The following is a 27,843-nucleotide window of genomic DNA, read 5'->3' on the forward strand; positions in this document are numbered from 1 at the left end:
TCTATGTGTTTTCTGATTTGCTGTTGTGTTTTCTCTTTTTGTGTTGTGTTTTCTGATTTGCTGTTGTGATTTGCACCTCAGGGCCACCGTAGGGAAGGGGAAAAAGAGGATATATGGCAGAAAAATATATATATATATCAAACACATGCTATAGGTTTTTTTTTGTACACAGATGGTTCTAAAGATGAACATAGGCAAAGTGTTGTTGCCATCACTGTCTATATTCCTCACAGTGGTCTTCATCATCACCATCACTGTTTACATTTATGATGTCCTATTTATTCTCCTGTACAGCACTTTGGTCAACTTTGGTTGTTTTTAAAGTGCTTAACAAATAAAGTTGGATTGGATTGGATTGAAAGTAGGCATAGCGATTTACACATCAAAAATTAAAACTAAAAAAGGAGAAAAAGTGCCAAACCATTTATCTATTTATACAGCTGAAATGTTGGCAGTAATTATAGGGCTACAGTGGGTTGAACAAGTTATGCCAGACAGTGTTATTCTAGTAGATGCAGATTATGCTGCAGTGTCATTCAGTATAAAATTCATAAAAATCAATACGACAAGACTTTAGACAAGTATTTAGAAATGTATCAGAGCCTCTTTTGATTACATAGAGTAGGTAAAGATATACGATTCTGTTGGGTACCTGCTCATGTCGGCATTAAAGGGAATGAAGGAGCAGGCAAAATTACCAAAAGTGCAACAAAAAGGCAAAAATATTGTAGATATTCCTTTTAGTAAAGGGGAAGGACAAGCGAAAATTAAAGAAGGGAATAATAAGGGTCGGTCATATTACAAATGACAGAAATAAATAAATAAATGCACAGGGTGTTAGGAGAAAAAATAGGAGGGAAGAAGTCATTTGAACTAGAATACGATTTGATTATAGAGGTCTAAACAAAACTAAACTCACTAAAAACAATAGAAAATGCAGAACACATATTTGTGAATTGTAATAAACATAAGGCAGAGAGGAAAACGGCTTATACAAAGGATCAGGAAAGCACTGGGGACACCTGGAGAAGAGGTAAAGGATGCACAGAAAAACATAACAGAATTTTTGAAGGATACAAAGTTATATCACAAGATCTCAGGATAGGTTAGTCTGTCTTTAAAAAAAAAAAAAAAAATCTAATTTCTATCTTTAATTGCACATTTGAAAGCAATGTAAAATGTGTAAAACCCATGTCTACATACTCCGGTCCAGCAGGTGGCGGTATGCACCTTTAAAGTAAATGATTGCAATCCGCCATAAACTGAAAACCAGAAGAACAAGAAGAAGCTTCTGCGCATGTGTAATCGCATTCCAGAGACTTCGCAGCAGGGTCCAAAACACAGGCGAAATATCCTTTCTACATCGACAGTACGTGACAACAGTGGTGTTTGAAGATCTCAAGAGGTGAGAATTATAACTCAGTTATGGATAGAAAATGTTTTTTAGTCCGCAGGTGAGTTAAAATCATCTTCATACCTGTTACGTTCACCACCGAGCGATGCTAGGAAGCTAGCGTTAGCGAACAGCCACTCCGATGACGTCGAGATTACAGTGTTTGTCGACACACACACACACACACACACACACACACACACACACACACACACACACACCCACAGTTCTACCAGTCTTTATTTTAGACAGCTGCTCGGACTTTAATAACCTATTTTTAAGTTTTAACTACTTTATTTCAGGTGACCTCATGAACAGTTATGTAAGGGTTGAACCAAACTTTTAAAATCAAATGAATGTTCACCTTATAGTCATAGTGACAGGTTATTCACGTGTCTTGTACAATGAATCCAATATACACACATTCTTTTTGAACAACCAGTCTCTGTGTCTACTTTCTCTCGCTTCAGGTTCTTCATTTTGGGCGGCCTGTCTGAGCCACAGTCATGGTGTGCATTCCCTGTATTGTGATTCCTGTCCTGTTGTGGGTCTACAAGAGGTTCCTGGAGCCTTTCCTCTATCCTTTTATTTCACCAATAATTAATACGTTCTGGACTAAAAAAGCCGTCCAGGAGACTGGCACAAGTGACCAAAAAGTCAGTGAAAAGAGCAATGGGACTCTCAAGGTAAGTTAATGGAGTAGTCATAATGTTATCATGATTTTTTATTAATAAAACCCCTTTTCCTTTACTTATTTATTTGTGTCAGGCTGCGTGAATATTCAATATTATATACACTGAATGTCCTTTTTTCTTCATATTTAACATCATTTAAAGTGTGGGTTTCACTTGACGTAATCATGGCTTAATACTGAAGTCATTCTTGAGCCTCTTTCGTGATTGTATGTTCTTGATAAAACATTTTCTTTCTTGTGTGTTTCAGACTGAAAGCAATGGTGCTGCGACGGCCAATGGATCCACTATAGCAGCAGATAAGAAGACGGATTGACGGCTCCAAATGTTTAGAATGCATCAAACACAATGTAAATATTTCATTAATATAAAATAGAGAAACTATGAATGAACTTATCAGGCTTCTTTTAATGGAGTGGTTTTATAACCTTCCATACTGTGTGTACCTTGTTTTATTTTTTTCATTGACAGTCACTTTAAGAACTTGGTAATTGTTAAAATATTTTTCTCGCTAATCATGAATTGATACATGCATTTACTGTATTGAATATTCAATGTTAATGGAATCGTTTTTTTCTATGTCAAACTTGCAGTTTAATGAATGAATAAAAGAAAACCTTCAAAAGATGCTCATTTATTACTCACATACTAAGCTGTGCTTCCATTTCAACTAGCTTGCTCACTTCATATTGTAAAGTAATGAACAAATAAATTTTGATAAAATTTATGATTTTGATTTTAGATAAAATAAATGTGACAGCAATATCGTACCTGTGTAAAATTGTGCTGAGGTGGAAATTTGGCATGCATTATGAAAAAATAATTAAGAATTTATTAGGTCAGAGTAGACACACATATATAGGTGTTTTTACAAATAAAATATTTGTTGTTTTAATAAGTAATGGTGAGTATTTTGGTTCAAAATAAAATTTGGATGCTTATATCAGGATGGCCATGATTATTGATGTCCTCTGTGGACCTCCGTAGTGTTTGGGCCCCAGAAATCTTTTCACTTTTTACTCCGATTGCAGGTTTAGTTTTGCGTGACTATGACTAATCTATAAAATGCGACCAATTGCATTGTATACGTTTCTTGGGCACTACTTGTGAAAAGTAAAAACGTGTTATAGTTAGAAACTCTGAAACATTCAAACCCACAGTGCATGTTTTTAGTCACAGGCACTTGAAGAATGGGAACAGGGACTGAGAAGAGCCAAAAAATTAAAAATACAACATGCTTGACCCTGTCATCCCCATCCTGTTGTGGCTCTTCAAGAGGTTCCTGGAGTCTTGTCTTCTGTCACAGTGTAAATAAATTATTGTTTCAGGATGAGTACCTGCTGTTACCTTATGAACCATCCAGACCTCTCAGATTGTCTGGGACAGGTCTGGCTACCATTTCCAGAGTCAAAACTAAAGCATTCAATTTCTATGCACCAAAAACGACCTCCCAGAAAACTGGTGGTGTGCTCGAACTGCAGTTCTTTCAAATCCAGGCATTCAACTTTAATATGTGCCACTTTATTAAATTAAATGTGACTATTCATCGTATTCTGCGCTGTAACCTTTATTCTCCTGTTTCATATGTTTAATTCAATTTAACCTGTTTTTGTCTTCTGTTATATTTGACTCTTTTAAAATCCTATTTATTTGTCTTTTATATCTTGTCTTTATTTCTTTTTATGTCCTGTGTAAAACAACATCACCTTGTTGTTAAAATATTTGCCTGGCTTTCCCTTCCTTTTTGAATGCTTCCCAAATTGAGTTTACCTGGTTTTGACTTTTTTTTTTGTCACTCATTTTACAAGAACAAGGAAAAATGGCATTTCTTTTGAATCGATACAGACAGTGTACTTGTGTATTCTTGTATGTAAGTTATACACTTGAATGATATATTTCCTTAGTCAAACTTAAAGTTTAATCAAAGAATAAATAAAAATAAATAAACAGTATAAACATGATAGCAGGTCTTGTGTAAAAGGAGTTCCTCCAGAAAGTTACAAAATGTGTTTAAATACTTCACAGCCCTTTTAAACAGGTAGAAAAGCAAAGTCTAGATCAGCCACTGGGATCTATTGGTCCTATTTCTATCTGCAACGTCATCGACGTAATCAACGCCCATATGTCGTCATTACGTAAGGGGTGGCGACGTGGAAAACATGGAGGACAGGGGTATGTAGAGTAAACTTAATTGTCTCAAATTCCCTAGAATTGTAGGTATTTGCCAGTGTAACGTTCGCCCGATAAACAAACCGGATTAAAGTAGAAATATCCGTAAAGCAAACAGTCGCCCTTTAACGACCCTGGGAGTCGAGAGAGCCGCGGAAACTGCGAGAAGCATTTATGACAGGTAAGCCGAGCGGTCAGCTGATACACCAGCAGTGGACGTTAGCTGCTTTCTGGACACTGAGTTTATTAACCAGCGGTTAACCGGACACGATCACGAGTCAGTGATTTCCCTAGCTGTGGGTTCATGCTTATCTGGGACAGTCAGTGTGGCGTGTTGACAGTCAGAATTGGCGTGGCACAGTGTATTTCCCGCACTTCAAAAAAAAAAACAGGATGAGCTAGCTCACGTCATGCAAGTTGGTCAACTGGAGCATGAGATACAAGTGCAGTCACACTATGTGCAGATAATGTTACAGCTAAAGCCGCACGACAGAAGCACACTGGGCACCAGATGATGCCCTGTCACACTAGTCTGTTCACCTATATGAGACAATAATATATACTCTTAACTCAGCTGTGTGTTACCTTTTTTTAATATATGAGAAGCACAAACAAAATGCCTTTGTTTATCACTTACTGTGTGCTTCTATTGTGCTCCAGTTCACTTGGGCAAATGTTGGCTCGCTGGCTACACCTGTGTGCCAAAGGTGTGTCATTTCAGGGATACAAAAAACACATCCTGCCTGGTTCCTTGTGTGTAGTGAACCACCTCTCTTATGAATGATTGTATTGGAATTGGTTGCATAATTGCTCCAGTCAAGAAATTTAATTTGAAATAGATTAGAGATCTACAATGGCAACACGATTTAGAAGTGATGTTTAATCTAAGTAGTAATTATGGTTTTGATCATTAATACAAGTGTAAGTTATATTATGAATCTTACTTATGTGCTGTTACATCTCCTACTGGCTTTCCTACTGTACATGGATGTTTGTATGGGCAATTTTTTGCCATTTTAGTGACCTAAGATTTGTTTAAATCACACTCTGGTCTATGGTCATCAAATTAGCATGGATATTGCTTGTTTTTACTGAGCTAATTAGACCTTTTCTGGAAAAACAACAGCTGGCAGATGTGTTAATTATTAATCTTTGTGATGCCACCAACCATTAAAGAATTTGCTCTGCCCCAGGATTTGGCATATGCCTGTTGAAAAAGCAGTGAAGAGCGGTGAGTCTGGCTGAGTGGAGCCAGTAGAGATGGGTGCCAACACCAGCCAGGTCAGTGACCTTTCCGATAACCCCAGCCTCAAGGCCTTGGTTGGCACGGAGTCCATATCAGAGAACGACCCTTTCTGGAACCAGCTCATCTCCTTCACCTTCATCAGTCCCACCAGCAGGTACATAAGCACGCACATTGAAAGTTTCCGATTATGTGCCAGAATGTCAGAGTTCAGTACTTAAAGGCTGCAGCACTATAAGTCATTTAATGGGGGGGGGAATCCAACAAATAAGGATTGTTAGTTTCAGGAATGTCGGAGCACTAAAACTCCCCGGTTGCCGCTTCACAAATGTTTCCTGCTTTTTCTGTTTTGTGTGAATACTTTATAATGCTTAGTTAGACAAAAAAAAAATCTTAACACAAGCTCCACTGACTAGCTTTCTCCAGAGCTTCCAGTCTCATCTCTTTCAGCTGCATCTTATGATGGCATACGATGCAGTTGAAAGCTCAGCAGAAAGCTCATAAATAACCTTGTGTTTAGGATTTGAGGTGCAGAACTATGACACTCAATACGTTTGGTGTTTTTGACTGTTAAGTTGTTCATTAAAAGTCCAGTGTGTAACATTTAGGAGGACCTATTGGCAGAAATGGAATTGCTGAGAAGTAAAGACACTTTATTTCCTCCTGGACTATAACTTATGTTAAATATTAATCTTGTGAACGGATTCATTCATTCGTCTCTGTAACATCATTAACAGAGCTTGTGCACTTAAGCAACAATCCTGCTCACTGTTGGGCTATACTTTCCTCATACAATAAAAACAATTGTCTGTCTTAACCAAGTCTTTCATTTTTAGAAATGTATTTTGATACAAACACAAGCCATAAAGTCAAAGAAGTGAACATATAAGCACTAGGGAAGAGAGAGAGAGGCTGGTGTAAGTCGTTAACTAATTATCATTTTCATTTTTATTGCTTAAGCTGGCATTTATTTTCTTGATTGATTATTTGGTCGGTAAAATGTCAGAAAATGAAGACGAGGAATATGCTATCACGAGTTCCAAGAGTTAGGGTTAATGTATATTGGGAATTGCTTGCCTTCTTTGACAAACATTCCCAAACCCCCCCCCCAAACAAATGTAGTTAATTGTAAAGCTGGAACTAGATAATTCATGGCAGTTTTGGGTAAAACGAATGCTTCCTAAAATTAACTGATTATCTAAATAACTGCACTGAAATAGTACATATATTTTTGTATGAATAGGTAGGGAATATGCTTTATACTTAATGTATCAGCCTGGCTGACATATAACTGTGCAATCTAAGAAAGACAACAGAAAAAGAATCAAATCTTTCTCCAATTCGTGAATTGAGTGTCATTACATCCCTAACTTTGAGCTATACAGACATGAGACGTCTTATTAGTATTCTTATCTGAAAAAAAGAAAGAAGCAATTATTAGAATATTTCCCAAAATGTCATAAAATCCTTTAAAGGTATTTCACTCATGATCACAGTAATATCCGAAGGGCAGACAATGATAGGTTGTGCTGTCAAAAATGAGTGGCGCTTCCCTTGAAGCATATTGCACACAAGCATGACATGATGGCACATGACAGGGGCATTTATATAGCTTCGATTTTCTCTTTTCTGTCACTGTGCACACAAACTATTTGAATGTTTTTTGTGTTTAATTATAGTGTAGTTTTCTCGCATGGCAGAGAGTAAATGATACAAGCAATCTATTTGCTCATGCATATATTTTGAGTATCTTCTCTTCCCTGTTTTTCCTTTAAAACAGTGGAGAATCCAAGTTGCTGGAAGAGGCTGTGATCCCCCTGGCCAAGATCCTGAGTACGTTGCCTATAATATTAACATGCTTTGTGTGTGTTTTTTTACTGGCCAATACCTTGGTTGCAATGAATATCAAGTTTAAATAAAAAAATAAACATTTGTTTCCTTTTATTGTTTGCTTGCCAAATATCGAATTAGGTTGTTTCTCTAGCTTATGTAACGCTGCTGATAAGTTCTCCAATTTTTTTTTCCAAGTTGAAAACAATCCCAGAACGGGAAACTTTGGCGCTCTTGTGAGAATTTTCCTGGGAAGAACCAAAGAGCTGAAAATCTCTACAGAATGCCAAGAGTAAGTATGGGAACCTGAGTATGGGAGATAATGGACTGGAATGACTGTGTGGGTAATGATAGACACTGTGCATGTCAGTGTTTGCTGTGTGGGAGTGCAGGACAGTTATTGTTTGATCACAGGCAGTCAGGGAATCCTTATTTTTACAGGGAAGAAATACTGAAGTGGTTGTAGTTTCCCATGAGAAAACTGCTGAGGTATAACCATCAACACATGTGGCATTATTCTGCACTCACTGCCAAGCAACATTTCCACAGAGATTGACCCTGCCCAAGTCACAAAACGCTTCGGGCGGGACCTCTTCATTCTCTATTAAACATCATTAGAGGTTGGAGTTATCTCTCCCCATTCATTCCCATATATTTCTCACATTTCGTAACGGATTTTGTCCCATAAACAAACCTACATTTTCTGGGTCTGACATAATTGGCCTGTGCAAATTGTCAATTTGTGGGACTGATTAGACACCCCCGTGTTGGCGTTTAGTGGTTGTGAAACATTGTGGCTTGCACTGGATGGTTCCAATCATTTCTTGTTTTCCTCTTTATTTGTTTCTCTGCAAATTCTTGCCAGTTCTGTTCTCTGTCATATGCAGTGTTGGGCTCGTTACTCAAAACATTTAATTTATTACTTATTACTCGTTAGTCTTTTTCGAAAGTAATATTATTACTTCACATACTACCCCCAGCCAGCAGCAATTATTTATACTACTCGTTATATTACTTTCCTTTCCGTGATTAAAATCTAGTTTTGTTTGTTAAAATCAAAGCAATGGGAATATTTCCAGCTGCTGAATGCGTTTCTGTCTTCCAAGCTAGCTTCCGGGCATGATTACAAAAATGAATCCAGTGATGTAACTAGCTTGTTGGATTTCACATCAGTTGGGAGTTTATAACAAAAGTCATGATGTAACTAGTTTACTTTTTGGTGGTAACTAGTACAGGGAGATGCATATGAAAAGCTTTTTTGTATAGTCGCTCTTATTCAGTCTGCTTTCTTTTTAGACAAGCCATTAAGAAAAGTTTTTAAAGAAACGTTAATATGAAAAGGCAAATGTCATTATTTTGGAAGCACAAGAATATACACAGTAAGCCAAGCTTTCCCTGGTAAATTTAGGACATAAACCATAGCCAGCATAGCATTTATTTCTGTCTCAGTTGTATGTTTGACCTGGAACGTGAAGTCCTTTTTTTTTAATGTTTCTCCTCCGCAGTCAGCTGTTTATCTGGCAGGCCCACAACGCACTGTTCATGATTCGCTGCCTGCTCAAGGTGTTCATCAGGGAGATGAGCGAAGAAGAGCTGCACCTACAGTTCTCCTACCAGGAGAGGGCACCAGGCTCCTGTGGAGGTGAGCTCCATCACAGATTCTTCATTTGGAAAAGGAAGGTGTGCCACAGTGCGATTAAAGTGGGGGCACAAATTGCATAAAGAAATCCGCCTTACATGATTCAACAACTGATTTTGAGTCAGAAATTATTTTGAAATGACTCATTTTATACAAATGGCCTCTCAAGTCAGTTTAAAACATTTTTACACTTGAGTGTACTTTACACTAAAATCCATATCGTCTGCTGGGAAATCTTATGAACAACATCCTTGGAAGTGTTAGGCTCCCAGTAGACTCATAAGGTGTGAGTTATTACAATATAGTCACAAGGGTCAAATGTGTAACACCTCCCTTCATACCGAAAGAGAGATAAGAAGTTGGCTTTTTAATTGAGCACAAATACCCCTGGCTACTGACCTGGATCAGCTGTCTCTGAGAGACTCCACTGACTGCACATCAGTTTTTTGCCTCAAACACTAGTCCTGTCTACAGTCCCTAAATAAACACTCTGCAAATGTGTGCCCCCCTTTTAACGACGTGACGACCGTAAATGTAAATCCTATAACACCTTTTTTGTGCTCATGTACACAGAAGGAAAGCTAAAAGAAAAAAAAAGATGACATTGTCAACTCCCTACAGACCTTGGATTGGAGCTAGCATGTGGGATGATTTGATTGTGACTGTGATTTGCCTGTAAAATGACACTGAGCTAATTACATCTTGTTGAAAGTGACAAAGAGAAGATAATCCAGGGCATCTGCAGGTCTTTTAAAAGTCTTACAAACATTCAGTACAGTTCCTTCCTTTTCCTTTACTGCTGTAGACAGTGATGTTTTTGTGATTTTTATACTGTTTTTGTATCTAAATGTAGGCTGTCAGTAGACATCATACACCTATTAACACAAAAAAGGCAATTGTTGCGACAGTGGATTGTGTTTGCAGGAGGATGTTGAAGTTTTTTGTGGAGTTTCAGCTAGCACAATCAGACCTGTAGCAAGCAGTATCATATCACTAATGCTAGCTACAGCTGGTTTGAAGCTCATCATTCCATAATGGGCAAGCGTCAATTTAGCAGAAACCTAAATTAATTAATCTTTTTAAACAGGTTAATCCATCCATCCATTTTATGCTGCTTGTCCAGGTCATGTTAATTTAATTATGTATATCAGATACTGCTGGGAAGTACTGAAAAAATGGCATATAATGCGACGCCCGGTAGCTCACCCGGTGCAGCTGGCGCCTCATGTACCACGGCTACCAGAGTCTTTGCTGCAGCGGTCTGACCTGTAGCCCTTTGCTGCGTGTCATCCTTTCTCTCTCCTCTGTCTTTCTTAGGATCCCCCCGCCAATATAATAATAAATAAATCTAGGCCACATGTAGACCATTACTAGTTTTCCATCACGCTTTCATACTTTGGCCGGTGTGAATGTGAAACAGGTCTTAAATTGCACTCTATGGGGTATTAAAAACACCTTTAAAAAGTTTCGAATTGAACTTGGTGAACCCTGCAGAAATCCTGTAATCCCAATTAGCTAATTTCTCTCAATGCCAGTCCTCTGTACAGTGAGCATGAAATATGGATGAAGGGAAGGAAGGAGCAAAGAGAGACTGACTGATCAACAGGGAGCTGTCATGAATGCCTTATATAATAACTCCCTCAATCCCATGTGTAGAAACAGGCAGCCAGGATCTCCTTGAGGAGCTGTTATCCAACCTTGTTCACCTGATCGTTGAAGTGCCCTTGCTGTAAGTATCTCCCTCGTTTGTATACGAGTATGTGTGAGAGGAAGGTTGAATTAAACACCCCATTGTGCATACACTAGAAAGGTCAGGCATGCAAGATTATGATAAAAACTGTGTAACATTTTACACCGTTTGGTTGTTCACATTGCCCTGACTGTCCCCACACTGTGATCTATGAATGTCACAGTGTGAATTGTTCAAGATCACATGTTTGACATTATATCATCAGCATGATATTCACAGGAAAACATCAAGTATTGGCAATTTGTGTGCAGTTTCTCAGCCCAGCCCAGCCCATTGTTTAGTTTGAGTTCCTTGTTTTTATTCGTGTTTGTTGGTTGTTAAAGTGTCTAGGATGTTAGTCATTAAGCAGTTAATGAAAAGCAGTTTGTGAAATGTTTTTATGTGTAACTTTCTCTTTGCATGCTCCACTTGCCCCTCCACTCCCTGGTTCTCTAACCAAGAGAAGCTGAAATGCATTATGGAACAGGGTTGGGCTCAGATGTCCATATGTTTCACCTGCAGAGTCCTCAGCTTGAAAGAAATACTGACCCTGAGCTGGCAATGTGATGAAAAATAAAAAAAGGGAAGGGATATGACTAACAGAGTAGAAATAAAGAAAGAGACCAAGTGTTGGTTGTAGAAGAGAAAAAGGCTTGAAATAAAAGTTGGATTAGGAGCGGTGCCAGTGAGTGGGTGAAGAGGGAACATAATGATTGAAAAATGGTATGAGCCTTTACTCTCCGTAGGCGGTGTACACGCTAACACACTCTGCTTTAATGAGTGAATATTTCAGTGTATTTACTTATCAGTGGTGGAATTATCTCCTGCCTGCCACTCAGTCTGTCACAGAGAAACAACGATACAGTATGTACGTCTCTGTAGACAAAATCTCCTCTGCCGTGTCAAAACAAGTTCACAGAAACATGACTGACAACCGTTATTTCCTTGACGCAGCATCTTCCACTTTTCCTCTCTCTTCCCTTGTCTGTATTGTGTCATTCTTGACGTCGTTCTTTCTCTTTCTACCAATCTACTTTCTCTTTCTCCCTCCTCCCTCCTCTTCCTCTCTCTGTCTCTTCTGTTGTCTCCAGACATCAAACCCTGGCTCTTGTGTAAATGCATTCAGCGTTCCAACATTATTCATTGTTCCAAGCTTCAAGACTCTACCTGTTTTTCTTCCCTCCACCACTTTGTGGCTATGGGCCCATTTCCTCTCTACGTGCTCCTGGTTTGGATGGGAATATTACCATTCTTTTGGTTAGCTCCCCCAAATCCCTAACAGACATCTGTACTTCAATTGTAGGTTAAGGAGAAACCTTTTTGTGGCTTAATTTTAAAATAAAGACAGATTTCAATAGAACTATATTTCCACTTGGAAATCATATTGCCTTAGTATCCCCTTTATAAAGTGGTGTTAATGTACAGCATATCACCACTGCAAATAATCTGCATCCCGAAATGCAACATGTCATAAAAATGATTATCATCAGACCATTCCTCTGCATCTAGAATAAACAATAAACTATAATTTATTTATATTAACGTCTACATGCACCTGTGTTTTCCTGTAGTGACATCACCTACAGCATCCTGTTTGAAGCGGTGACCACGCTGCTGGTATTCTTCTCCTATCAGCTCTTCCACAAAGACATCCTCCGAGATGGATTAATCTACCAGCACATTATGAAGGGACGATGGTGAGAAAACACACACACACACACACACACACACACACACACACACACACACACACACACACACACACACACACACAGACTGCCTTTAACTTGTAACAAACAATAACTGGAATGGCTAAACTTTACCCTTATCAAAATCAAGTTTGCATTAAAAATAGAAGTATAAAATGTAAAACAAACACATAAAGGTGGAACAAACATGCCGGTTTGCCAGTGGGTCGTCTACAATCTGTTCACAACTGTTTTGAACACAGGCCCAGATCATTTTGGAACTTCTCCAATCCAATGTGACAACGTCTGATCCAGCCTACTGTTCCTCCAGTATCCAGACTCTGATACAGTTAGCCTCTCTCTGTGCTTCCAGTCAATCTCATCATGTTCCAAACAATGTCTTCATGTTCTATTCATTTGATGCCAAAAGGAAAAAAAGAAACAAATTGAGTCAACCAAGACCTTTGTCTCCACTGTGACCTTGTGGTCTGTGATTCTGAGGGAAAATTAACCACCTAGTCTGTATTATTACGATAATAAATAATCTTGATAATACCAAACTTTAAATGTGGCGATAGGATCGGGATAAAATCAAAGCAACAGTTAACGCTCTGATGTCGACTCGTAAATGGTTTGAACTTTTCCTAAATCATTGTTATCTGAAGTATTAATAAATGCAGATAAAAGCTGTAACACTGAATGTATTTTGAAGTCTAGTAGTGCAGTTAAGATGGGTGGACAGAGCGTGGAAGTAATTTTCTTTTAGGGCTCTCACAGCATAAGAGCCAAACGAGAGCACTTTGGATTAATTGCCATGGAGCTGAAGAAAGGATTCCAAGTAGCTGATGTTGGCAAAACAGATTAGAAGGCAATCTTAAATGGTTCTACCATTTGGTCTGTTGAGGAAGCAAGGCTGTGTGTAACTGGAAAAGCAATGATATTGGATATTGTACCACCAATTATGTGTATGTCACTCACTGGGAGAGAGCTGAGTATCAAATTGATACCTGATATGGACTTATGTGGACTGAGAAAAGGATCTCAGACACACACACACACACACACACACACACACACACACACACACACACACACACACACACACACACACACACACACACACACGTTTATATGTTCAAACAAGTCCTGTGTCTGGGGTTTTTACTCAGAAAGCAGTAGTGGCAGAATATGAGTTTGCAAGTGAACATTTAATGAATTAAACATTTATTTCTCTAGGTTTGATAAGGGAAACCATTATGTTAAAATTAAAATTGTTAATTTGGTTTTATGTCAGATAGAAGTGATGTTTCTGTTGAGCAGGCAAGGAAATCAGAGGAGAGCCACAGGACTAGATCACCTCAGTGCTTTTATTTTGAAAACCTTTGCTGCTGAGCTCAGAATCAGAAACAGGCAATGGGAAAGCAATGAAACTGATTGTGCTGCAGCAATCCACTGTGTACCCCTCTGGTGCAAAAGAAATTTCAGAGAAATCTGATAATAAATTGACATCAAATCAAAATTTAAAATTCCCTGTAACCTTTTTATTAATGACTCAGATATTTAACATTCCTGATAATACTGCTGTCTTTTTTAACCTCTTTTTTTTAAACTTTTCTCTCTTTTCTCCAGTTTATGTCTAACCAGTCGACTGGTGAAGACCCTGCTCTATAACTTCATCAGGCAAGAGAAATGTCCACCTCCAGCTACCCACATATTTGAGCCGAAAGATGAGGGAGGCCTGCTTTATGGCCTGGCATCTGGGGTGGCAAGTACGTGTACACACATCAGCACACAAATAAAACAAAAGGAAACCACAAACTATATCATAATTTTGGCAGTCATTCATATTGGTTCTGATAAAATTGTACTCACCGCTACAATTGCTGTGGTCTTGGAATGAAAGTAGCTGTATTTCCTCCAAACTATATAGCTTACATCAGTGGTTCCCATCCTTTTTGGCTTGTGACCCATAGGTCATAGGTTATGTGTGGACATGATTGGTGAGCAGCTTCCTTCTAAGATTGTTTCAGTTAAGGAAAAATAGAGAAAAATCAACCAGTGTTTCCCATTAATTACCTAGACTATGGCAGCCCGCCACTTTCTAATTTCCCCCGCCATCATTTCCCCCTCTCTAATATTGTGTTTTGCAGATGTTAAAGAATTTAACAAAGCATCTCTTACTCACAGTACAAGTATCCATGAATGATTAACTAGTGGACAGTCCCCCCTCGCTCTGCCCCTCCTGTGCAGCTCACTGACAGGCACACTGCTCTGCAGAGAAAAACAAAGAGACGTTCTCTGACGCAGATACAGTGTTTATTTTACCAGCATGGACCAGGTAAAGCAACAGTGAACAGCAGTAAACATACAAGTTGGTGTTCATGTCATTCGTTACCATGTTGTTTTTGATCATTCTGATAGGCTACGTCATTAACAACGAGCGTCCTCCACACCCCGTCTTAAACTGTTAGCCTGGGGGAAGCAATGAATCAACCTAATGTTGTGTAAGAGTAATAAATGCTCTTCTCTCTCATTATTTTAATCATCTTCTGACCCCTTAGATGTATTTTAAGCCAGGCAACATTGACTTAGGTAAAATTGTAAAAAATAATCTTTTTACCACTCATGTTGTAGTGATGTCGATACATCACCCACATCAAAATTAAGCTGGTGAGTAGAAATGTTATCAAAAATTATAAGAATGATTGTTGAATTAGAAAATGAAAAGCCAGATAGTAAAAAAGAGTTTGTTTTTGTTGTGCTTTCCTTTTTCCACTGAGCCTACAAGTGAGAAATATGATTAATCTGAAAAATGAAAGTGCGAGACACGCAGACAGCCATGGCAGCGTGGATGGAAGTAATGAGTCAAAAATGAACTGCGTGTGTATATGACTGGTAATGTGCTCTGTGTGTCTGTGTGTGTGTGTGTGTGTTGAGTGCATGTTTGTTTGAGTGTGAGAATAGGGCTGGGTTTCCCCCGCAGATAAATGCTCTTTGTCGGTTGTTGGTGGCAGATTCCTATCAGTGAGCCATCAGCATTCACCCCAGCCTGTCTGTCTGTGGCCAGTGATCGGACCGATGAGTTATGGTGCCCTGTCCTGTTCTGTAATCCCCCAGAGCCTGTCTGTCTGCAGCCGCCTCCCTTATACACACACGCACAGACCAACAAAGACACAAGCGCTCTTATACTCTGAGCTCAGAAACAACACTTGTTTTCTTTCTCTGTCTCTCTGTCTCGCAAGCACACTGTCATCTAGGATTGACAGAGTGCACATAAAGTACATTTTAATTTGAATGTTGAAAATGGGTGTATGCAAGGAGGGTGTTCTATAATAACAGTAAAAATCAGTTGAATTTCTTCAACTTTGCAAGATGGAAAAATATTGAGCTTATAAGAAGGGGACTAGTCACTATCATACTAAAGACTAAAAGTCAGAATATCTCACCTTCCACCATTGGAGTGCCCCTTTTATAGAAGTAGGAGTATACCAGTGGTTGTCCATGTTTTAGCTAACAAATCATCATATCCATTGGTTTCCATTAGTGTCTGTGTGGCATGGAAATAAATGATTGACCCCTGAAACATGTCATGTAATCCATCTCAGTGTACATGACATCAGCATTGTCAAAGTTACGTTATTGTTGTTCAATTACATTAGCTCACAACAATAATGCGAAATAGTGAATAGCAAAAAACAGTCCAGAGTTTATTCATTTATTTTGATTCCGTACAGAAATGAGTGAAATAAGGAACCCATTGGCTGCCTGGAAATACATAAAAGCAAATGTTAAGTATGTACAATTTGTAGTTTAGGACCAAAAACCTTGAAACACTGCACATACAGTGCTCTTGACTAGATTACACTACGGCACTTTCCTTTAAACCACCTTGCTTTTATTAGAAATCAAAATCACTCATATTAGTAGCATGTAAAATCGCTCATGTCTACACACTGACATTCATAGACGGGCTGGATTTTCCCCAGAACCGAACACTGGTCATTGGCAATGAAAAGCAGTGCTTGATTTCAGTCTGCATTTTAACGTCTGGGGGATAGGATGTCTCTTCTTCTCATGCTTTCACACTCTGCTGTCTGAGTCTGAGCAAGCGTCTGCAGGGGGGATTATCACCCAGACTGGCAACTCAGAAGGTTTTACTCTACTCTACTCCACTCTGATCTTCTACTCTACTTTACTCTCTTTATTCCTCACTTCTGTTTCACACTACACAACCCTACTCCGCACCACTCAACTTAACGCCCCTCTTCTCCTCTCTGCTCTCCTCTTCTCTATTGCACTTGACTCGACTCAAGTCTTCCTCTATTCTACTCTACTTCATTCTGCTTTACTCTCCTCACCTCCATTCTCCTTTAATATGCTCTCCACTCCTTTGTTGTTCTCTACTCTCCTCACTACACTCCTCTCTATTTGACTTGACTCAGCTTTACTCTTACTGTTCTACTCTGTTCCATTCTACTTTACTCATCTCTCCTCCCCTATCTTATTCTCCATTCTCCTCTATTCTGCTCTTCTCTACTCTCTTCTCCTCTCAAATGTACTTTTTGGATGCAGTCTATGTTTTTAACTAGTTGAGTCATCCATCTGCCTACAAGCAGACACGCATAAAGGTAATTCCTGTGCAATCCTCATCTTGCACATTGCTGCTGTAGAGAAGTTAATGGTAACTCTACTTACTAACCCTTACAGTTCAAGGGCAGGGGACCCAATCGACTGATAATCAGCTGGTGACTATATACCTTGTTATGTCTACATGTATGTGGGTTACGTGCTCACTCCAATAGCACACTTCGGAAAGGGTATTAGAACATTCATTGGATGTTTTAGCCCTAGTATTTTTCTGATAAAGTGTTACAAAATCATTCTACGTCTGTGGAATGTTCTCATGTTTTGTATATGTTTATGTTAGAAGGGTTTTGGATTTGGTTTGGGTAAAAGTGCTTTGAGCATATATTTTGATTTGTGTGAGATTATCAGAATAGTGTGTTTGTTTATTGTCTGTAGAGCATGTTTCCCCATGTGCATTTTTGGATAATCACCACGAGTTTGGTGTACTTGTGTGTGTATCTGCGTGCTTGGCCAAAGCATTGGCCCGTAGCCCTGATGTCATATTTCAGTCACTGTTATGCAAGTAAGTAGCACATTCTGTCTGTCTCTGTTCACCGGCTGTTCACATCTCTGTCTGCACTGAAGTGTATGTTCTCAGCTGTAACTGAGAAAATATTTCCCATCTCAGCTCCCCTCTCTAGTGTCTCCCACAAGCCACTGAGATGTTCACAGTGGTGTTCAAGTGTATGTTGCATTGAACAAACCATGCCATGAGATTGTGTACAGATATTCATTGTAGTTACCCAGAGGATCGAACTGACGATCCTCTGACTTTTCCCTTAGTGCCACCAGCATAAGAAAGTATTTATTTCTATGAATTAGCACAAAATCTTGCGCAGACATTAATGGTTCCCAGATGATATGTCCTAATGACTTGGTGATCCCCTGACTTTTCATCAAGCGCCATCATCATTTCACAATTTTAATTGGTCCAATACTTTTTATGCTTTTTGACCTGAAACTAATGAAATTCCCATCAGCCCCCGTTGTACTTTGTGTTTAGTGCTAATTAGCAAATGTTAGCATAGACTGAGATGGTGAATATGGTCAATATTACCTGCTTAGCATCAGAATGTGAACACCGTCATTTGGGAGCATTGTTGACGGAAAGCAGCTGTGCCAAATACAGAACCACATCGTTTTTTAAGGCAAATGTCCAGATGTGGATTTAAATTCACCACCAAAGAAAGAAAGAACTGAGCTCTATTATGTTCTAATAATTTTATGTAATTCCAGTTATTTACTCCGTTTCTTATTTCTAGCAATCATCTGATTGCAACTGCTAGTCTGTATGTTATGCTGAAATAGGACCAAATACATTTATCCTTTACTTATCATTGTAATACTGTGTGTATCATAACCATAGGCATAGAGGAGTGTGTTATTGTGATTGTATTTTGACTTTTAGCAGAGTGAATTGATTCAACAGAAAATTAAGTAAACATTCATCAAAGATTAGCGGGTACGTACTGTAATAACTCAGACTGGAAATAAGAAGTATTGCAGAGCTGCTGAAAGAAATTAAAAGTAATAATATTCCCCCAATCAACAGTCTAATAACTGCGGCATCATTAAGTGCCTCACTGGAGTGAGTGTGTTTGTTTTGATGACACCCATGATATGAATCTGGATTTGGTACAGGGTCAGGATCGGGTGAAATAGATGTCAGGGGACAGATGTGGATTTAGGAGGGATAGTTGTTTAGAAAAGAGTCTGCAGATATTGGGTGGAGATATTTAAGTTTGAATACAGCAATTGACTTTGTGCCAGCAGTCATGTCTGATGGTGGTGGTCATTATGTAAGAGTACAATTTGCACATCACAGCCTTCTGTCCTAAAACCAAGGCTTATTCAACCATTTAAAGCTAATTTTCTGTTGCAAAACAGTGTGTGTGTCTACAGTGTTTAAATATTATCAGGAGACCTGTAAGGATGTGTAGGTCAGGAAGAGTTTTCACAGATGAAAATAATCAATTTCAAAGGTTATTGCGGATATACACTCAAGTTAAGTAAGACTTTGTGGGCGCAGTGGTGTTGCGTGTCTCACAGTACGATGCCTTCACAGCCCCCGAGTCCTAAAGCCCAAATTCTGAATTCAGCGTGCCAGCCTCTGTGTCCGAGCATGACCTTCTCTTTTCCTCACTTTCCCCTTCCCTTTCCTCCTCTTCATGTCCTCCTCCTCTTTTTCCACTGGGCGGCTGGCCAGAGCCAGAGCAGCCTAAGCAGTGTAGCATTATTGGGTTTATGTGGTGGGCAGGCAGACAGGCAGAGGGAACCCAGCCAGACGGATAACAAACAGCACCCACTAAGGTAAAATAGAGCTGTGTGTGTGTGTGTGTGTGTGTGTGTGTGTGTGTGTGTGTGTGTGTGTGTGTGTGTGTGTGTGTGTGTGTGTGTGTGTGTGTGTGTGTGTGTGTGTGTGTGTGTGTGTGTGTGTGTGTGTGTGTGTGTGTGTGTGTGTCTAAGAGTGCAGGAAATGTGGCTGCCAGACCCCGGGCTCTCTGACACTGTTGGGCTAGTCATTGTGGTGCCAGTGATGAGATGAACAGGGCTCCGTCACAACTTGGCCCTGTCTCTAGATCTTGTTTTCTCTCACACTCACTTCCCTTTTTGAGCAGTAGCACTAGAGAAGAGTATCGTGTGTAGAAAAAGACTCACCAAATGCAAATTGGGTCATTTCTCTCATGGGGATTTCTTTTTGTTGTTGATGTCCTTTTGCTCAAATATAAACATTTTAGTTCCCATCCTCACCAGGATTGCATACACTTTTATATACACACACAGTCCACTGAGTTTTGGAGTACCTCTTTACTAGCCATTAGTGAATTTAAAGGCAAACCAAGATATAAACCATGGATGTTACCAAGAATTTAAACAGTGACAAGTTGTTCAAGAAAAAGTCTTAGAGGAAAAAGCCTTCACTTCATATTCTTCATTATACATCTTAATACAATTTTCTTTTAATCTGTTTCCTTTACTTTCAAAAAAGTACAAGGAGAAGACACTGGGATGTGACACTCCATTTTCTCTTTGAGTTAATTGTATTAAGGATGTGGTTGTGTATAGATGGAAGATTTGCAAAACTCTCGCTCATGCACAGTAGATTCAGCACAGTAGCATTTGATTCTGCATGTGCTAACAAAAATATAATATAAATGTTGTTGCTGTATTGTAATAATGTCTGTGTCTGTATTACTTTACATATGTACTCTAAACACTTAACATCCTCTTAGACTATACATAAAGCCAGACATAAGCAATAGTAGGCTATATGGCGACAAAACATTTATAAGAACAGAAATCGGTGCACTAGAAATGCTTCCTCATCCTTGTCCCTTGGCCTAGATGTCAGATAAATGGAAAGTGCAATCAGCAGAGACCCGCCATTGTAGACATTTGCACATAAGGCCCAAAGTGACACATCATCCTGTTGTAGTGGGCTACATGACTAATTGTGGCTATGCAGGGTAATCTTAAATCTAAACTACAGTGTAGTCTATTCAGCTGGTTGTAATGACAAACAACACACACAGTGAAGAAACAATGTGTACAAATCTTGCAAGAGTTTTTGCAACTCTGGAGTTACCATCTAAACACAACCCCAGGATGCATGCATCATTTCACCCATATAATGTTTTGAACTAGTGTCTCCTTGTTTGCTTGACTTTTTTCGTTTAGCAACCACGTAAACAGATGATGCGAGTGTGTCATAGCTGAATGGATCAGGATGCCTTACTGACATTACTCTCACATCGAGGAGAGTGTATAGACATGTATCTGCTGTTACATCCTTCACCACTAGATGGCAACAACTCTACTTGGCTTCTCCTCAAATTCAGACGCTTGATCAGTGTTGACCTGCAGCACACTCACCCTGTCTCTCACTAGTGCTTGTTTCGTGCATTCTGTGTGGCTAGACGTGCAGGAGCCAGAGACTGTCATCTGTGTACCTTGGTGTTCATGCTTCTTGTGACGCTTGAAAGCATCAGCACTTCAGCAGCTCTAGTAGAAAATTCAGCTCCCTCTCATCCCCAAACAAGAAAAACGAACCAGTCCAGTTAGCCAGTAGTTCCAATTTCTCTTTGTTCTGTGGCGCCGTCTATGTTGTTTCAAATTTCAGGTGCAAACCATCGTGCGTGACTCCATTGTGCCAATTTTAGCCTAGATTACATCAATCTGACTGCACATACGCTTTTGCCTTCATTTCCCCATGAAGCATAAGTCAGTTATAAGGCTGAAGAGCTGCCAATTGTGAGAATACTTTAGTGCTTTCTATAAAGAGGTTGACATATGCAGCCTGACTGCTCTTCATTACTGGATCCTGCACAATTACCCATCTGTTGTACTGAAACAGAGAGCTGCAGTTCTCTGTCCACTCCTGAAACTATGTGCTGAAACCGAGACACCACCAGTAAAGGTGTGTTTGAGAGGGTTCACTCTTGCCACTGGCCAAAAAAATCTGTTATTGCAGGTTGCAGAAATATGTTATGTATAATAATACAGCAAAAAAAGTAATGGGAAGTAAAATAAGACCTTTTTTGTGTGTGTGTGTGTGTGTGTGTGTGTGTGTGTGTGTGTGTGTGTTTTTGTTTTTGTGTTTTTTTTTTTTTTGTGTTTGTGTGTGTTTTTTTTTGTGTGTGTGTGTGTGTGTGTGTGTTTTTCTATCTGTGTACTATTTGTCTGTCTGTCTCCAGGTGGGCTGTGGAGCGTCTTCACCTTGGGTGGAGCTGGCAGCAAAGTCGGGATAGACCAGGAGCACAACCCTTTACCTTTGTCTAACCAGAGCCTTCTGTTACTGCTGGTCCTAGCCAATCTGACAGATGGACCGGACTGGCCAAACCCTTACCGCCAGGCTATTACTTGTTTCAGAAACACGCAAGGTAATCTGTTTGTTGATTTAATCCATTGTAAATATTTGCAGGTTGTTCATGCTTGTGACATGTACCAAAGGGTAATTAAGTAATAGAATAATAACCCTGATAATATTTACCTCTGCCCATGTAGACACATCGTCGCTGTCCGCGGAGCAACCTCACACGTTTCAGATCAATTTCAACAGTCTGTACACAGCGCTGTGTGAGCAGCAGCGTTCTGACCAGGCCACACTACTACTGTACACCCTCCTCCACCAGAATGCCAACATGAGGACCTATATGCTCTCCAGGACTGACATGGACAATTTGGTGGGTATGATAACAATGAAGACAAATGCATGCACATTCATTATTCCTGTCTCAATCTGACATTTTTGTATAGTTTATTGACAAGGCGAAAGAAAAGAACACTGTTGGAAATGAATCAAAGTAGGATTGGGTAATTCTCAACTAAACACATTATACAGTACTTCCTTGCACACATGGGTATGGCCATGAAATCCTTTCATCTAGGACCAATGATATAGCCCAGTAAAGAGCAAGGATGTATGCAGTGGCAGCTGGTGCTATTCTGCCCATGTGGGACAGTGCCAGCTCTTCCTTATAGCAGAGTGAATGTACAGAGGCGTTTAGTGAATGAAAATCAGTCTTTAGTTCAGTATGTCTGATGGTATCACACATGAGTATGGTAGGCAGTAACATATGAGGCTCTTTCACACAGTGTAACACTAAATCATTTGGTCTTATTAGATAGGTGTGGAAGTCTGAGTTAAAGTAGTGTATATCAGTTTAGCCTTTGTACCAGGTTTAAAAAGAGGTTTTATTTATAACCACTATAAATTCATGATAATAGCCAAATGTGCAGGAAATGACTTTAATTTACATTCATATTTTCAAACTGCAGGTAATTTTAATTTCTAAGGTTTAATATCAGTATGACATTTCTGTGTTATTCCCTATTTATAGCTGCTATAATAAAATATCATCATTAGCAGATATAGATTGAGCTTATTATGTAGGGGGACTGCTAATGAGTCTAGCCACTTTCTCAGCTGAGCAATAAAGCACTGCTGCACGACAGTGTAATGAGCTAACTCCTCAATTGCGTGTGTTCATCACTCACCATGCAAGCTACTAACTGCTTTCACTCCCAACAGTATGATCCTGACAATTAAATCTTTTGCACACTGTTGTCATCAGCCAATTACCATCTGTTCTGTATACGTTCAGAATGTAACATCTGCCTACACCTATAGTTTAGCAGCCATGATTATGTACACTGTTGTCTTCTCAACTATCATCTGCAGAGCTTGTTTTCCAGTTTTGTTTTGTTTTTCTCTTCTACCTGATACCCAGTTTGCAGAACAGGTGGAAACACTCTTATAGCGACAGCTGTGTGTAGCACAAGTAATAATGTGTTCTACTTGTGGGTTACTTGATAGATTTCAACAGAGCCTCCTGACAAGACACAAAAAGCTTCCTCCATCCACAAATTCTGACACAGTCATGGGCACCAAAATGAGAGAGAAACAGTGGTTAAATAGTCATAAGGACCAATGAATATAATTGATGGTTAGCTTCGCTGAGCTGTGGCAAAGCCCACAGTCCCTTCAGTTTTGCTCCGAAAAGAAAAGGAATGTTAAACACCCCGATAGTCTAAAAGTGTGTGCAGTGTTCTAGCTTGGACATGGCTAATTTGCTCTTTCGACGAATGCACACACTGCAGTGGTGGATCCACTCAGAATCAGAAATCTTGTAACAAGGATATAATGAATGACACTTCTGTGACAACACTTACGCATATGTTCAACCTCTTTCTCTTGCTCTCCCTCTCTTCATCTCAGGTGTTGCCCATCCTCGAGATCCTTTACCACGTGGAGGACAGAAATTCTCATCATGTCTACATGGCCCTCATTATTCTGCTCATCCTTACAGAGGACGATGCCTTCAATCGCTCAATCCACGAGGTGGTGAGTAGACACAGTTTAATACACAATGTTCACATTTCCGGTATTGCCTTTGCAGCCTTCCATTACCTGTAATTGCTGGGATAATAATTCCTGATGTCTCATTTCTGTGTCTCTCCCTTAATAGATATTGAAGAACATCTCATGGTACACAGAGAGGTCATTGACTGAGATCTCACTTGGTAGTTTGCTCATCCTGGTGGTCATCCGCACCATCCAATTCAACATGACCCGAACAAGGGTACGTTTGTGCACTTGCAAAGCAAACAGCTATCCATTCAGAAATCCATCAATTGTAGACACTTTTCCATACCCAAATAGAAAAAGATTGAAATAACGGAGTAACCTACAGGTAACATCAGGTAACATGTATGCTTGTGTGTGCATTCCCTCTAGGATAAGTACCTCCACACCAACTGTCTGGCTGCACTTGCCAACATGTCAGCCCAGTTTCGTTGTCTCCACCAGTACGCTGCCCAGCGCATCATCAGGTGAGGACATATTATAGGTGTACAAGTGACATAGCAGACAGAGCAGGAAAGTTGATGATGGAACATGTTAATTGGTAGCTTCTTTCTTCCATCCATCCATCCATCCATCCATCTATCCATTCTCTATATAGTATATTCCAGCTTTTGTTTTATTCTAGTAAATTTATCCTTTTGGAAGGATATTAAAAGTGGTTTGAAATAAAAGGTAAACTTGTCAAATAATGGGTCAACATGACCATGTCTATATATACTGTGTATTTTGCCTGTTTGACACTGAGTATGTTATCTTTAAATAAGAATCTGGAGCTTGACTTTTATATTTGACAGTCTTTATATCCTCCAACTAGTGATGGTTTGATATGGATAAAATCCTCCGGTGTATATATTGTTTTACATTAAAATATTGCTGCATATTTTGATAACAAATTGAGATATTGTTAATGGATAAAATAACTGACAGGAATGAGGGTTTTGGGCAAATTCAGTTAATTAAACAGCTGACATGAAAGTACTTCATCACAAAGTGCATACAAAAATCCAGTTTTGCCTTAAAAGAATCCCGCTCATTGATTTTTAACCTTTCCAAAAACAGTCTATTATACCTAGGGATGATTAATTAAACATAACTACCACAGTATAAATAATATGACAACATTGAAAAGTACACAATATTGTCTCACGGTACTGTCACATAGTCCAGCCTTAGCAGCTCTGCTTAATGTGCTTCCTAGTCTGGTGTCCTGAAATCAACAGTATAAGTACATATAGAGTATATCACACTTCGCTGGTATGTATTTCAACTTCAAGAGAGACGGATGACACACAAGTCACAATTTTAATGATTCATATTGAATCAGCACAAAATATTTTTTGTTACAGTAACTTGGCAGTGGCTTCAGCAGAAGAGACTAAGCAATGAAATATTGAGTGAGTGGTGTGCCTGTGTAGTGAGGAACATTATGTAAGATGAGGGAACTGGCCATGAGCAGACGAAAGACTTGAGCAGTCCAAAACACACACACACACACACACACACACACACACACACACACACACACACACACACACACACACACACACACACACACATCAAGTCATTCATGTCTGTTTGTGAACCCCAGGCCCACGGGAAGAGGAATGTTTTCTTCCCTTAAGACGTGCACACATTATTCACGCACACTCAAGGATCTTCTTATCCCCCTGCCTGTGTCTCTCTCCATATCTGTGACTCTCTGGTGTTTTGAGTCAGAGAGGCACACTGTCTGTGAATGTGTGCATGTCTGTGCTGTAGTGATGTAGAGCAACTGACTCCATGTCTGACGATAATGATAATGATGATGACTATGATGGCCAGGGCTGGGCTAAACTGGCTGGCTGGCTGTCTGGCTAGATAAAGGGAATTTCCTGCCAGGAATTTCCAAATATCTGCCAGGCAGTGCTGAACTCTGCTCCTCAATTGACTCTCAGAGAGAATTGCAGTTGGTGTTGTTTATTTGCAGCAGTGGGTTTAAACTGCCTGCACCACCACCTTTTCTATTCATCCTCTCTCTCCATCAATATTCCATTTCTGCTACATTGTTCCTCCCTCTCTCACCTCTGCCCTCCGTATCCACAGTCTCTTCTGTCACCAGGCATGCTCAATGCGTCATGCACCCGTTCGTTCACTGATTTCTTTAATGTTTGCAGGCTCAACAGATGCAGTTCAGTTCACAGCAGCACTGCAACTAACAATTCTTGATGTAAAAAATGTCAGCGATTGTTTCGTCTGACAGCAAAAACATACATAGGATTTATCTATCCCCCCTTTCCTGTCTATCTTTACATCTCCAATCAAAAATAAAGGCATAAAACGCCCAAAAAATATATTTTAAAAAATATATATAGTTGCTATTGATCAAATTGTATTTGAATATTATTCAAATATTAGTTTCATATAGTAGTAGAGTCATTTGATAATTTTAGCAGTGAAAAATGTTTACACTTGCTTAAGGTGTAAAAGATTTGAACATCATTTGTTGTTTGGGACAAACCGGCATATTGAAGAAAAGAAACGCTGTGATTAGATAGAAAGAGCTTTTGCTGTACCTTCTTTTGTGTCTAAGTGTTCAGGTCATGTTGCCGCTCACATAAGATTTGGTGTTTGTTGTAATTTGCACCTATAGTTTCCAAGTAAAATTCTCTTATACACCATTGTTGTAAATATGGACAGCTGCACATGTGCATTTATTATGATTATATTACTTATGATCAAAATCAAGCTGACAACTGAAGTTGACAATTCTGCTGACGGAGCCAAACATAAAGCATCAACACTTAAAGGCAGATGTTTTAAAACATTGAAAAAGTACGTCCCAAGCAACGCTATATGGTATGACACACTTTTACAAGCGTACAATTTTTCACACATAGAAATGTTCAAGTACAGTTTTCGAAGAAGGGCACAACCACACTCTGTGTGTTGTGTCCAGCTGAAAAAAAGAGTCCTTTGAACTAGTAGAGACAGAGCACCTTTACATCTTCAATGTGTCGGGGTGGACCATATCTGTCATTAACTCAGCCTCATAATTTATTTTGAGATCAGATCAGCAGTGTGGAAATCCTTCTGTGTCTGTTTCCTGGGCCATGTCAGTCACTGCCTCGGTATAAATGAGGGATGTGACAGACCATCTAGTCACAGTGCTTTCTTGTGGGCAAAGTCCCAGGTGGAACATGGTCGGTGGTCTCTCATTTGAAATAGAAAAAAAAACTGTCTAGATAGTACAACAGGTCCTATTAAGTAGTCATGGCTAATAGGGCCTTTGACATTAGGACTGTAGATAACAAGTAGCCCCCCCTCATAGCTGCTGAGATATCTCCATTCAGCTATCATTTGGCCAATTACCCTGGATAACGAATGCTGAGAGATTTTGTGTGTGTGTTTTCTAATGCTGACAGATGGACAGGTGTAGCTCTAAGGGGCTTAGCCGAGCTGTGTTCATGCATCTGACTTTCCCTAGCCCTTTGCTGTCAATGAGTTTAATTTATTCTACTTTTTTTTTTCCTTGATTGACACATAAATTAAATATTCAACACCCTTGGGCACCTAGAAAGACTATTAAAAAGTTGTAATTAAAACAGAAGGTCACCAATAATTATAGTAACAAACACCACAATGAATAAGAAATAAGACTCTGTAATAGATAAGATGTAATAAAGACCTCAACAAGAGAAAAATATTTAAGTTTTAGACAACCAATGTAGTCAAACTTGTATTTTGTATTTATTTGTATGTTCTTTGTGAGTTAAAAACAACTCTAAATGTGTGTGTGTGTGTGTGTGTGTGTGTGTGTGTGTGTGTGTGTGTGTGTGTGTGTGTGTGTGTGTGTGTGTGTGTGTGTGTGTGTGTGTGTGTGTGTGTGTGTGTGTGTGTGTGTGTGTGTGTGTGTGTGTGTGTGTGTGTGTGTGTGCGCAACCCAAGGTCGCCCAAGCATACTCTAGGACTCTTTATGTATGTCTGTGTCCA

The 27,843-nt window shown here is 39.4% G+C and overlaps 2 protein-coding genes across 3 annotated transcripts in view; both read left to right on the top strand.

Annotated features, from left to right (window-relative positions):
- The first annotated feature begins 1,252 nt into the window (after nt 1-1,252).
- LOC127370250 (UPF0729 protein C18orf32 homolog) lies at nt 1,253-2,710 on the top strand. Its single transcript, XM_051412152.1, has 3 exons — nt 1,253-1,405; nt 1,864-2,079; nt 2,336-2,710. The coding sequence occupies exons 2-3, from the start codon at nt 1,900-1,902 to the stop codon at nt 2,399-2,401; spliced, it is 246 nt and encodes an 81-aa protein (XP_051268112.1). The 5' UTR covers nt 1,253-1,405; nt 1,864-1,899; the 3' UTR covers nt 2,402-2,710.
- A 1,499-nt stretch (nt 2,711-4,209) lies between these two features.
- Nucleotides 4,210-27,843, top strand: part of dym (dymeclin) — a 52,814-nt gene continuing 29,180 nt past the window's right edge. Inside the window, exons 1-13 of one of the 2 annotated variants that reach the window (XM_051412149.1) lie at nt 4,210-4,257; nt 5,448-5,654; nt 7,278-7,330; nt 7,526-7,619; nt 8,833-8,969; nt 10,623-10,695; nt 12,267-12,392; nt 14,013-14,152; nt 21,704-21,889; nt 22,014-22,192; nt 23,728-23,853; nt 23,978-24,091; nt 24,247-24,341. In XM_051412149.1, coding sequence (XP_051268109.1) covers nt 5,515-5,654; nt 7,278-7,330; nt 7,526-7,619; nt 8,833-8,969; nt 10,623-10,695; nt 12,267-12,392; nt 14,013-14,152; nt 21,704-21,889; nt 22,014-22,192; nt 23,728-23,853; nt 23,978-24,091; nt 24,247-24,341 — 1,463 coding nt within the window. In that variant the 5' untranslated portion in view covers nt 4,210-4,257; nt 5,448-5,514. Of the gene's footprint in view, nt 4,436-5,447; nt 5,655-7,277; nt 7,331-7,525; nt 7,620-8,832; nt 8,970-10,622; nt 10,696-12,266; nt 12,393-14,012; nt 14,153-21,703; nt 21,890-22,013; nt 22,193-23,727; nt 23,854-23,977; nt 24,092-24,246; nt 24,342-27,843 lie in introns of both variants that reach the window. The other variant, XM_051412148.1, reaches the window with a different exon arrangement.

This window comes from Dicentrarchus labrax, unplaced genomic scaffold (assembly GCF_905237075.1).
Source record: "Dicentrarchus labrax unplaced genomic scaffold, dlabrax2021, whole genome shotgun sequence".
Lineage (NCBI taxonomy): Eukaryota > Metazoa > Chordata > Actinopteri > Moronidae > Dicentrarchus > Dicentrarchus labrax.